Source organism: Lycorma delicatula, chromosome 1, assembly GCF_047948215.1.
Source record: "Lycorma delicatula isolate Av1 chromosome 1, ASM4794821v1, whole genome shotgun sequence".
NCBI classification, from domain to species: Eukaryota; Metazoa; Arthropoda; class Insecta; order Hemiptera; family Fulgoridae; genus Lycorma; species Lycorma delicatula.
The window spans coordinates 323,141,193-323,154,257 of NC_134455.1; the positions used below are offsets into that span (position 1 = coordinate 323,141,193).

Consider the following 13,065-nt stretch of genomic DNA (forward strand, 5'->3'; position numbering starts at 1 on the left):
GCATACGGATCAGTTCTCGGGCGCGGAGCTTTATCTGGGGGGATTCCTGCAATTACCTCAGCCATATTCCCGATATCATATTGTATGCAGCCGTCAACCTGATTGCCGCTCGATGTTACAAGGAAGTCAGCCTTTCCACATTAAGTTTCTGGTCCAGGGCTTCCATCCAGACCAGAACTGCATATGTCAGTGATGACAGCGCAGCCGACATTATCAGTTTCCTCTTACTGTTCTTCGGTCCCTTCTGCGCAGTCATAAGCCTCCCTAAGGGGTTGCAACTGTCTTCTCGCAAGTTGTTGTCACTTCTCGCTGGTGGGTGGTGAAGAGCCCTGATTTATCAATCCAGACGTTTAAGTATTTAGTTTTACGCTGCTCCACTACCCAAACCCTGTTGACTTTTATCTTCATTTGACGTAACCTGCATCTCTCCACAACAACTACCATAGCCATCTTGCGAGAGACAAGTCTCATCCTCTTTTTACGCAGTCATCCACTTTTTACGCAAGGCATCCAGGACTGCCCGAGAGTGGTGGCTCGCCACATTCTTTACCACTACACCTTGTTGCAGGGGTTGGGGATCATTGTTGTTTCCCTTCTGTGCGGCTTAGCTTTCTTCTCTTGATGTCTGGTGACACAGCAGGGTGGCACGTTCTGAGTGATGTCAAAAAGTTTGTATCAGGCATTTTGCTGACAGTGGATTTTTTTTAGTTGGTCCTTACTTGATCGACCTGGGTCAGTTTGGCTGGAACCGACATAACTGCATATGGGTGCGTTGTTATCTGTGAGCAGCTTTTTTGTCCTCCTACGTAAAACAAAAAAAAAAGAAAAAGGATACTCGTGACTCGATTATATTGATCATTCTAAATAAGCGATTACCTCAGATCTTGCTGTTGGTGAGGGGGCTTGAGTGCTCAGTGATACAGAATAGCTGGACTGAAGGTTCAACCATATTGGAGAGGTATCTGTTGAGAGCCAGACTAAGGAATGATTCCTGAAAGAGGGCAGCAGCTCTTTCAGTAGTTGTTAAGGGTATAGGTCAGGATGACTTAAACAACCATATCAACATCACTCAATCTTTTGATTACTGCGCAGCTGAAAGCAATGGAAAACTATAACTCTGCCACTCTCTACAACTCTACTACAACTCTACAACTCAACTACAACTCTACTTCTCTCAAAGATTGGTAGGTTAGAAAATTTAAAGAGGGAAATGGATAGGATAAATGTAGATGTAGTAGGAATTAGCGAGGTTCGCTGGGAAGAGGAAAACAACTTTTGGTCTGCTGATTTTAGAGTAATTAACTCAGCTTTAAATAATGGACAGGCATGAGTAGGTTTCATAAAGAACAAGAAGATAGGGAAGAAAGTAGAGTATTTCAAAATGCATAATGATAGTCTCATTGTAATAAAGATAAAATCGAAACCTAAACAGACAACCATTGTTAACGCTTGTTATGCCTACAAGCGCCCATAATGATGATGAGGTAGAGTGTGTATATGAAGAAATTGATAAAGCAATTAAACACATAAAAGGAGATGAAAATTTAATAATAGTTGGAGGTTGGAATGCAAGCATCGGAAAAGGCAAGGAAGGAATTATAGTTGGTGAATATGGGCTGGGCAAAAGGAATGAAAGAGGGGACCGACTTAAAGAGTTTTGCATGAAGTATAATTTAGTAATTGCCAACACCCAGTTTAAAAATCTTAATAGAAGAATATACACATAAAAAAAGCTAGGTGATATTGCAAGGTATCAGATAGATTATCATGGTTAAGCAAAGATATAGAAATGAACTTGTTGACTGCAAAACTTACCCAGGAGCAGACATTGATTTAACATTAGTGACATTGAGCAACCATAATTTAGTGTTAATGAAATGTAGATTGGGGTTTAAAAACCTGAAGAAAAGGTGTCATATGAATCTGAATTTAGAGAAGCTTGAGGAAGAGGTGGTAAAGAAGATTTTTGAGAAGGACATCGCAAGAGGTCTGAGTAAAAAAGATAAGGTAGAAGAAGCGTGGGAGAATGGTAAAAAGGAAATTCTTAAATCAGCAGAAGCGAACTAAGGCAGAACAAAGAGAACTGGTAGAAAACCTTGGATTTCAGACAATATATTTCAGCTGATGGATGAACGTAGAAAAATATAAGAATGCTAGTGATAAAGAAACTATCGACACTTAAGAAATACTATAAACAGGAAGTGCAAACTGGCAAAAGAAGAGTGCATTAAAGAAAAGTGTTCAGAAGTGCAAAGAGAAATGAACATTGGTAAAATAGACGGAGCTTACAGGAAATTTAAGGAAAATTTTCGGGTACATAAATTAAAATCTAATAAAGTGTTAAACAAAGATGGTACATTGATATATAATACGAAAGGTAAAGTCGATAGGTAGGTGGAATATATTGAAGAGTTGTATGGAGGAAATTGATTAGAAAATGGTGTTATAGCGGAAGAAGAGGAAGTCAAAAGGGATGAAAGGGGGGAAACAATACTGAGATCTGAATTTAAGAGAGCATTAGAAGGTATGAATGGCAGAAAGGCTCCTGGGATAGACAGGATACCTGCAGAATTACTCCGCAGAGCAGGTGAGGAACCGATTGATAGATTATACAAACTGGTGTGTAATATTTATGAAAAATAGGAAGTTCTGTCAGACTTCAAAAAGAGTGTTATAGTCAAGATACCAAAGAAAGCAGGAGCAGATAAATGTGAAGAATACAAAACATTTAGCTTAACTAGCCATGCATAAAAAATCTTAACTAGAATTCTGTACAGAAGAATTGAGAGGAGAGTGGAAGAAGTGTTAGGAGAAGACCAATTTGGTTTCAGAAAAACAAGGACAAGGGAAGCAATTTTAGGCCTCAGATTAATATTAGAAGGAAGATTAAAGAAAAACAAACCAACATACTTGGCATTTATAGACCTAGAAAAGGCATTTGATAACGTAGACTGGATATAATGTTAACCCTCATTTTAAAAAATGAGGGTTCAGATACAGAGATAGAACGATTGTTAACATTGTTAACATGAAATGTAAAAATAGGAAGAGAAAAGATTATGGATGTGGGGGGAAGAATTTTGTTATTTGGGAATTAGAATTACTAAAGATGGATGAAGCAGGAACAATATAAAATGCTGAATAGCACAAGCGAAACGAGCCTTCAGTCAGAAATATAATTTGTTTACATCAAAAATTAATTTATACGTCAGGAAATTATTTTTGAAAGTATATGTAGCTTTATATGGAAGTGAAACTTAGATGATCGGAGTACTCGAGAAGAAAAGATAGAAGCTTTTGAAATATGGTGGTATAGGAGAATGTTACGTATCAGATGGGTGGATAAAGTGACAAATAATGAGGTGTTGCAGCAAATAGATGAAGAAAGAACCATTTGGAAAAATATAGTTAAAAGAAGAGACAGACTTATAGGCCACATATTATGGCATCCTGGAATATTTGCTTTAATATTGGAGGGACAGGTAGAAGGAAAACATTGTGTAGGTAGGCAACGTTTGGAGTGTGTAAAACAAATTGTTAGAGATGTAGGATGTAGGGGGTATACCGAAATGAAACGATTAGCACTAGATGGGGAGAGCTGCATTAAATCAGTCAAATGATTGAAGACAAAAAAAAAGTATTGTTTTCAAATAAAAGTACTTTTAAATCATTTAAATTTCCCATCGCATCTAATTCAATTAAAATATTTTTTTAACTAACAAGTCTCACTGACATATTGATTAAGAATTACATATTTTGCTTCAGTGGAAGACAGAGCTACACAAGATTGTTTCTTTTAACACAAAGATACAATACAATTAAAAATTTTAAAACAACAGCCACTGGTGGTCTTTCTGTCAACGGTTCAAATCAAGATTTCCTTTAATGTAATATAAGACATATTTATAAACCATTACCAGTACCACATCGGTATGTGCTTAGAATACTAATACTTGCACATAGATCTGGTCTGCTGCCTAATATCGCATAATATAACCCATTAATTTTCAGTACTTATTTTCTATCTCAGTATTTTCTGGTTTTTCTCTTGACCAATAATTATAATGAAAGGGTATTCAATCTTAATTCAACAAATAATCAGTGCATCACTATTTCTGATTTTGGTATTTGATATATGATAATTACTCACCTTGTAGTGACCAAAAAATATTTCTATATTTAAAAAAAAATTTTTTCTTGAGAAATAACTATTTTCTAACTTGCCAACAGTTAAGAACAGCCATTTTTGTCACTTTTTCCATGAGTTGTAGCATTCTTATTTTACATTGTATAGATTGTCAAAAAGGGCTTTTTGGAAAGAGTAAAGGTGGAACTTCATCTTAGTGCAAAATTCATTTTGTTAACGTGACCAAATTTTGTAATGTTTACTGAGGCTACGTTTACAAACTGTTATTTTTTCAAATTTTAGGCCCAAAATAAATAATGAAGGGCTTAGGGTAACAGGCCTGTTTTTTACCTTTTAATGCTTAGGTACTAGTAGTACTTACAAAAAAAAATTGGACTGTTACTGAATTCAAGTGTCCTTCATTAAAAAATGGGCACCAAATCGTAAGATTTTGAAAATGTCTCATTATTAAAGTCGAAAAACCACATGTAGGACAGGTGGCAAAAATATGAACTTTTTAGAGCAGTAAATACATTTTATGTACTTTAAAACCATACAAAATTTATTTTGTTACTCAAAGGGGTTGACGTGTAATGAAGCCAACAAAACCATTAAAAATACCATTACTTCTAACCATAAACAATGTATCCAAAAATACTGATTATAAAAATTATAACTAAATGCATTAGAATGAATAAATTGATAATTAATAAATAGTTAATTACAAAATGATAGTCAATTACAGAATGATAAATAATAATTACAAAATGATAAACGATTTAAAAGTTGTTCAGTTAATTTTTACCTTATTTTACTCCTGCTAATGGAAGTTATCAATAAATCTTGCACTTTTTGATAACAAATTTAACTAATGTAACTAGTGCTCTTGCCATTTTTTTTTAGAATTTTTTTGTAGAACTGAGGATCCTCATTCATCTTTGGTGTAATGTTGTGCCCTCTTCCAGTAGTTGATAGAAAAAAGCTCAGAAGACGTGAGAATCTTTAAAATATTTTCCAGTTGAACCCATGTATTCGATATTCCTCTTCATTTTAATGTATTTTGACTTCAATGACTTCGTCTAACCACCACTTGCCATCATATACGCAGCAGACATAATTTTTACATTTTGGCTTTGGTAAACCTATAAAGCAATCAGAAACACTAAAGTCCTTGTGTACTGATACTTACATAAATGTTTCTGATTTAGAGGACGTCTAGACTTTCAGAATGCATTTCTGACTGTGTATAATTCTTTTAGTTACATAAGATAAGCCTTTTTTGAATATTAATTTTGTTCCCATCAGCTTGTCTTACAGAGACACAATCCTTCTTGTCTGGCATCAGTCGGCTGTGATCATCATTCTGGTTACAATCTTTGACACATTTAATAACATTTTGATCAATTAGATGACTGGGTTTCTTTTTGATGATTTGTGGCTAAATCCCACTTGTTTTAACTAATTGTTCGGATTGACGGGCTAAATACTGACTAACATTAAACTCATTTTGAATTTTTTTAATGCTCCAGCTGCTTGGTAATAAATTAAAAATATTAATTTTTTCCTGGGTTGATGTAACTGTTTTCATTTTATCCTTTATTTTAATGATTAATTCTTCATATTCCTTACCTAAAGCAGCATAATTTTGTGGTACTAAACTGTGGAAATATTTAAATCAAAGGAATTGTTTAATTTACTGGTAACTTACTCAGCTATTTTTGTAACTTTATTTTTTAAAATTGGTTCCTTTGTGCTGTGCAATAATAATTTTTGAGCCTTAACAGGGGAAATTCCAAGTGCTGAACAAGCTTTATTCACCAACTTGACTATAACACATTGAAGCTCAAATATTTTTTGACATTCTGGTTTGCTTTCTTTATCATGTTATGGTTTTTGCATTTTGTTAAAGCATTTTGTACACAGAGCTCTGCCTGGAATTAATTTTAGATTATTGCTTGTTCAAAGTGTCAAAGATATTTCTCGAAGAGATTTCTTAACCAGTTTAGTGTGACAGCTAAATGGGTCGGAGCAACTTTTCCCATTGATATGAACATATTTATCTAAATATTCAATTTGATGAAAAGTACAGATATTTTTTGTTTCAGTACATCACTTCTTAAAGATATTAATGTTATTTGCTGTTCAGTAAACTCTATAATATTGTGCAATATTGAAGATTTATTTTAAATCAGTTTGTGATATACTGTTTCAGTGTGAATGCCAATGGAACACTCCATAATCTGTTTTATAAAATGCAGTGGTTCTTACAATAAAAATACAGTTAGTATAAATTATAAAATGACAGTTGCACCTCACTTTTTCGTATTTCAGTTTCTCTACAGCTAAAATAAGAATTCTCTAATTAATAAAATTAAAAATAAAAGATTGCATAAAGGAGAAGTTCACTGCTAATAAAATTATAAATAAGTGTACATTACCTAACCACAGTATTAACAATACAACATATCACATTGAAATCAAAACAGTAACTGAGCCTTCTGCAATGTTTACATTCAGGATTACGCAAACATTCATGTCCATGCATGCCTATTCTCCTTCGTGTTTAAACATGAGTTTGTGTGTATGAGTCATATCTCATTATGGATATATCAAAATATTTTGTATAGTAGACTTACATTGTTATCTGAAAAAATAACTGCTGTGAATTTTTTTGATACATTGTTCATGGTTAGAAGGAATAGTGTTTTTGTCATTTTGATGGCTTCAACTTGTCAACCCCTTTGAGTAACAAAATAAATTTTATGTGGTTTTAAAATAAATAAAAAGCACTTAATGCCGTAAAAATTTCAGATATTTGCCACCTATCCCACATGAGGTTTTTAGGTCCCAAAAATGATACATTTTCAAAGTTTACAATTTGGTGGCCAATTTTATTTTTATAATAGTACCTAAAAGTTAGAAGTTAAAAAACAGGTCTGTTACCCTAAGCTGTTTATTTATTTTGGGCCCAAAATTTGAAAAAAACAATTTGTAAACATAACTTTAGTAAACATTACAAGATTCAGTTATGTAACAAAATGAATTTTGAGTACACTAACTTGAAGTTTTCAAAAAGCCCTTTTTGACCTCTGTATGATGTAAAATAAGAATGCTACAGCTCAGGGAAAAAGTGACGAAAATGGCTGCTTTTACCTGTTGGCAAGTTAGAAAATAGTCTACTACTAAGAAAAATTTTTTTTTAATTTATAAAAAAGATATTTTTGGCCATTACAAGGTGGGTAGTTTACATATACCAAATATCATCAAAATAAAAAATAGTGATGCAATAAAATTTTTGATAATTTGTTGAATTAAAATGGAATAACCCCATAATTTCCATTGGAGTAGAGAGTTTTACAATCAGACATATTGAAACGTTTTAGTACATTTTCTAGATGATTACTATGATTTAAAGTTGTCACACCATCTTTTAAACTTTGTTGTACAGTAATAACTAAAAAATATGAAATTTTGGCCTGAATCGTTCATTTTCAATTTACTCATCAATTCATTCTTAAAAACATTTCTTGCCTATTTGAGTCCATGTTAAGTAATCAACATAAATTAGTACATAACTTTTTAAAACATTAGCTAATCTGAAATACAAATAATCATTATTTGACCTTATAGAATTTTGAGATCATGAATTCATTAAATTCATCATATCAGCATTTGAGAGAATTTTTTAAACCATAAATTGCTTTCTAAGTTTATTACACTTATCATTTGGTAAATTACAATTCTCAGGTAAACATATAATTACATTTTCTTTGTGTTTGCCATGCAGAAAGGTGCTACAGACATTCATTTGCATAACAGGCCAGTCAAAATTTACACTTAACAGCTAACTTGTAACTTAAGAAGTTAGACAGCTAACAGTCTAACTTAATTTGGCAACAGGAGAATAAAAATCATATAATGATCCTTTCTGCATGAATCTTCTTAGGCAACTAACCTAAATTTAAATTAATTATTTTGCCTTTATTATCTTGTTTAATTCTATAAACCCATTTACTGTCAATAACGTCACATATTTCTGATGTTATCGTTTTCAGCTAATGACTACAACTCAGCTTTAATAATGTCCTGCCACTGCTTATTAAAAACTAAATATTTAGCTTTTTCATATGTTATTGATTTTTCAATGTTGAGTCACATGAACAAAGATAGCAGTCTCATAATCATTATATTTTGGAGGCTGCAGCTGATTTCCAGGATGAAGTTGTCTTTTATCAGTAGGATTATGTATTTTCATGTTCAAGGAACTTGTTTAGAAAACATAATCACATAATGTTTTCAGTTCATTTAACTTCTGATCTAGGTTGTTCTTCTTTACAATCAAAAAACGAGAATTTATTCATTTTTGGTGGAACAAAAATAACATCTCTTTCTAACGCTGAATTCATATCTGGAAAATAAACTCAGTCTATTTTTATCTTCATCTTATCCTATAAAGATTTCCTTTCTACTTTTAAGATCAAGCTTTTTCTCATCTCTTTTGGCATACGCAAACACTCTCTGTTCCAAACTGTGGTTTTATTTTTTCTAAATCAAAACTGGTTTGATTATTTCATAATTCTTAAGGTGTTTTACCTTTAATTGTACTTGTCACAGATCTATTAATCAGATACACAGCAATATTTGCTGCTTCAGCCCAAAACGGCTTGCTTAAATATTTTGCTGCCATCATCATTCTAACTGCCTCAATGATCATACACATTTCTCATTCAGCACAACCATTCTGTTGGAATTACAACGAACAGTAGTCTGATGTTCTTTCTATTATTTGATGAGTTAGATATTTTCTCGCATAGTGAGAAACACCTTTCCATTATTTATTCTTAAGATTTTAATTTCCTGACCACATTTGGTCACACAGTTTCATAAAAAAATCATGCCTACTGTAAACTTCATGATGATGTTTTAAAAAATACACCTGTCTATAATGCTAATAGTCATCTTTCAATAAAAATATATAATGAGAGCCACCTATTGAGTCAACTTTCATAAGACCACAGACATCAGCACGGATTATGTTCAAACTTCCGTTGATTGTGAATTACTTCCTTTGAATGAGTCGCAGTGTTTTTACTGCACACGGCTTGACAGAATAAGGTTTCATTTTTATCTTCACACGAAAACCTATTCACATAATTAAAATTTTGATATGCCAAAATATTTTCTGTAATTAGGATACAATTTGTTAAAATAATTTTATGGTTAAATTTTGTTATTTCTCATCTTTTTAGGAAATGAAGAACGTTTAACTCATCATGATTTGGATTCTCTGTTGTTGCATTTTAATATTCAATCACGTAATCCTTTGTGCATTCTGAATCAAGATACTGCTAGAAGCTTTTTTAAGTCATGTAATCCAAAGGATATGTATAGCTTATTTATGCAAGGCACACAACTAGAAAGTGTTAAAGACGCTTACCAGAAAAACAAGGATAGTTTGTTACGATTAACTAAAGAAAACAAGAAGAATGCAGAAGTAAGTGCATTTTATGCAATTAGTTTATTTTTTAGGTTATTTTCTTTCTAAGATTATTTTCTCATACTAGCAATTCTTTTGGCAATAGTACAATGGACAATTCTGCTAGAATGTTTTTTTTTTTTTAAGTATGTAAGTCTAAATATTGGAAAATGTTATGTACATTTACCGTACCTATTAATGGATCATTAATTTATCATGATTATTTTAACTTTAGATTAATTTTATTACAAAACTAAGTAAAAATATTTAGTTGTGGTTTGCATTATATAGAAAATTATTACATTTTTCTACAGTTTAATTTTTAATTTATTTATATAATATCCTAAAAAAATTCATGTGAAACAAAACATAATCAATTAAATGAATCTGTAAAGTATTGACGTAGTACAGTGTAACTCATATTTTCAGAACATTTTTGCTAGAAATTTTCAACTAACAACTTTCAAATCTAATAAAAGAAATTTACTATTAAACGTGGAGTGATTGACATGGTGTGGCAGTCAGTTGGAATGGAACGCAAGGATAGTGGGAGTTTGTTTTTCTCCCTAATAATTGCAGAACCTGGACAAAAGTCCCTTGCTGCTGTGTCTTTCTATTTTATTTGGTGGGTTATTTGTTTTATGTTCTATGTTATTTGATTTTGTTTTATTTTATTTATGGACGGATCTGGTATTTGTGTTCTGGTCCTTTAGACCAATGAGAAGTAATTGACTGGGTCTGATACAGGGAGACTAAGTGTGTATGTACTTTGTACTCCTGGAAATATTCTCCTTCAGTCCCTCCTCTGAAGTCCTTTCGGTGCTAGAGCCTTTCAGTCTAACTGGAATTTGCCTTTCATGGGGGTCCTAGTGTTTGGAGGAAGCTTCCAGACACACGTGTGTTGGGGAAGGATTTGGGGGAATTGTGTGGCCACTGTCGTTGTGCTGGTTCACCTGACATAAAAAGAAGCATGTTCTATAATGCAAGAAAGATATAACAAACCTCGTTAAGGACAGTATGACAACTTGTCATGTTTCAACCTATCTACATATATTATCATAAAATTAATTTTTATGAAACGCGGCAAAATCACTCTTAACGTTCCTGCTCGTGCACTTGCAGAAAAAACCCTAATGTTGAAAAATATTAGTTAGGATGGTATGGGCTTAGATTCAAGTGTTTTCAATAAAAGTTGAAAGTTAACAACAAGAATAATTAAGTGTTCTACTAGTAGTTAACACTGCTCAGGTAATATATATTTCCATTAATAATACTGGATATTAAATTAGGATTGAATCAACATAATGCCTAGTCAATGGATTTTGAATAAAAGTTTTAAAAGATATTTTATTTTATTTTGTTTATTTAACTGAAGGCTTCCACCAACTTGACCGTAGACAATGAAAAGGGTCTGGCCAGGTAGCAGCGTCTTATTTATTCCCTGTTTAGGACATCTGCAGACCATAATACAACAAAGCCATATGTTCAATTATTATTAAGTACTTGTTAGGACATTAAATTTTATCTATCTATAGCCTTCGCTATATATATATATATATACTGCTGTAGGATATTGTAATGGGGTAGATTATATTAATATTGGTTCAAGTATTTATTTTATTTTTACATTTAATCTGAATAAAATACAATACAACTAGGTGTTCAATTATTTGTTAAGCACTAGTTAGGATGTTATATTATATTTTCTCTTTCTGTAGTATTGTATGATACTGGTATAGGGTAAAAGAAATAATAAAATAGATTTAATTTTGGTCAAAAAAACAAAAAACTGTATGTCCATACATTTATGTACTGTAACAACTTTACACGCAATATGTGACTACACAGACATCTCTTTTTAATGCCATTTTTTAAAGGCCTGCACCTGATGTAGAGGGTCCTGGCCTAGTTTATCATACACAAACCCTTGTCCCGCCTTTTCATGGTGGTTCATCTAGCACGGTGTGAGGCCTTTTCCTCACACCTTGCGATGTAGAGTCCTCTCGGCAGATGTCCCTGAGATGGCTTTGTTCAGACACGGCCGCTCTCCTGAACAGTCCGTGCACCTGTGCTACATTCACTTCTGATGTGGTTTTTATGTCTGCATTGTAGCAAAGTATGGCATTTCTGACCAATAACGGTGCTCCAAAAATCATCCACAGTGCCATGTTTTGGATGGTCTCCAGCATTTTCTGAAACTTGGAGCACAAAAAAGCCCCCCATGCCGGGTAGGTGTATGTCAGAATTGGCAAGACGTAGAGTTGGTATATGAGTAACTTAGTTGCCAGTGGAATGGGGCTGGCGCGATTAAGCACCGGGTATAGGTAAGCCCTAGCGGCCTTTGCCCTCTGAGTTACATATTTTACATGTTTCGCTAAGGTAAGCTGTTTATCCAGGACCACTCCCAATACTTAACTTTGCCTCAAAAGGTATTTTTCCCTTAAAATATGCTGCCTGCATCATTGGCGTATAAAGTGGTGTTGATGCCTTCCAACAAAAGCATATTATTTGTATATGCAGTGTACAGAATTGACGAAAGGACTGTGCCCTGGGGAACCCCGGAAGTTATCGCCCTTGTAGGTTGATAAGGATTCTCCAATGCATATTGCGAACTAGCTTCCTGATAGGTAAGACCTTATTAGCTTGATATGGTGACCAGGGACCATCGTATGAGCGAGTTTATATAGTAGGCCATCATGCCAAACTTTATTGAAGGCTTTAGCCACATCCAAGAAAACTGCCACAGTCACCACTTTCCTATTCAAGCCTTCGACAAGGCTATCCGCCAATTGAACTAGTTGGAGGGTCGTCGAATGGCCCTCTGAACTCAAACTGCTCAGGCCAAACCTCTGGCCCCAAACATCGTTGAAGTAGCTTAAGGAAATTTCTTTCTAACAACTTTGACAATGCAGGTACTAAGGAGATCGGCCTTTAATTTTGGGGGGGAATGTAGACTTTTCCCAGGTTTGGTCAGGCATATCACCTTCGCTGTTTTCCATCATTCTGGAAAATATCCTACGTAGAAAATGGGTGTGGAAAGGATGGCCAATGTCACTATGTCAGTGGGGGGAACATTCTAGTATGCTCATGCCTTGATCTTGTCCATCCCTGGGGACTTATCAGGACTGCTGGTCTTGATAGCCGCTGTCACTTCTGCTTCAGTGACACGGTCTATTTCACGGGGACATCCTATACCTGAGCGACATATTCCGCGAGGAAAGACTCCACCTCGGTTGCTTGGTCATTGTTTGGGTCAGTGGGGTTTGGAGTGAACTCTTCCTCCAATGTGTTCGCAAAGACCTCTGCCCGGTCTGACTTGGAATAAGCCAAGAAACCTTGTCCGAGCAGGTGGCGAGGCTTCTTTCCTTCATGTAGTTGTTTATTCAACCTGAACACTGAAAAGATGTTGTCTTATATCGAGATGAGGTAATCTCTCCAAGATTCTTCATGGTGTTTTGTCAGC

At 33.9% G+C, this 13,065-nt stretch overlaps 1 protein-coding gene across 3 annotated transcripts in view; it reads left to right on the plus strand.

Annotated features, from left to right (window-relative positions):
• The window catches only part of SMC6 (Structural maintenance of chromosomes 6), a 138,251-nt gene that overhangs the window by 37,230 nt on the left and 87,956 nt on the right, over positions 1-13,065 (plus strand). For all 3 annotated transcript variants that reach the window (XM_075382018.1, XM_075382019.1, XM_075382020.1), the window contains exon 5: positions 9,376-9,620. In XM_075382018.1, the coding sequence (XP_075238133.1) occupies positions 9,376-9,620 (245 nt within the window). The remainder of the gene's footprint in view (positions 1-9,375; positions 9,621-13,065) is intronic.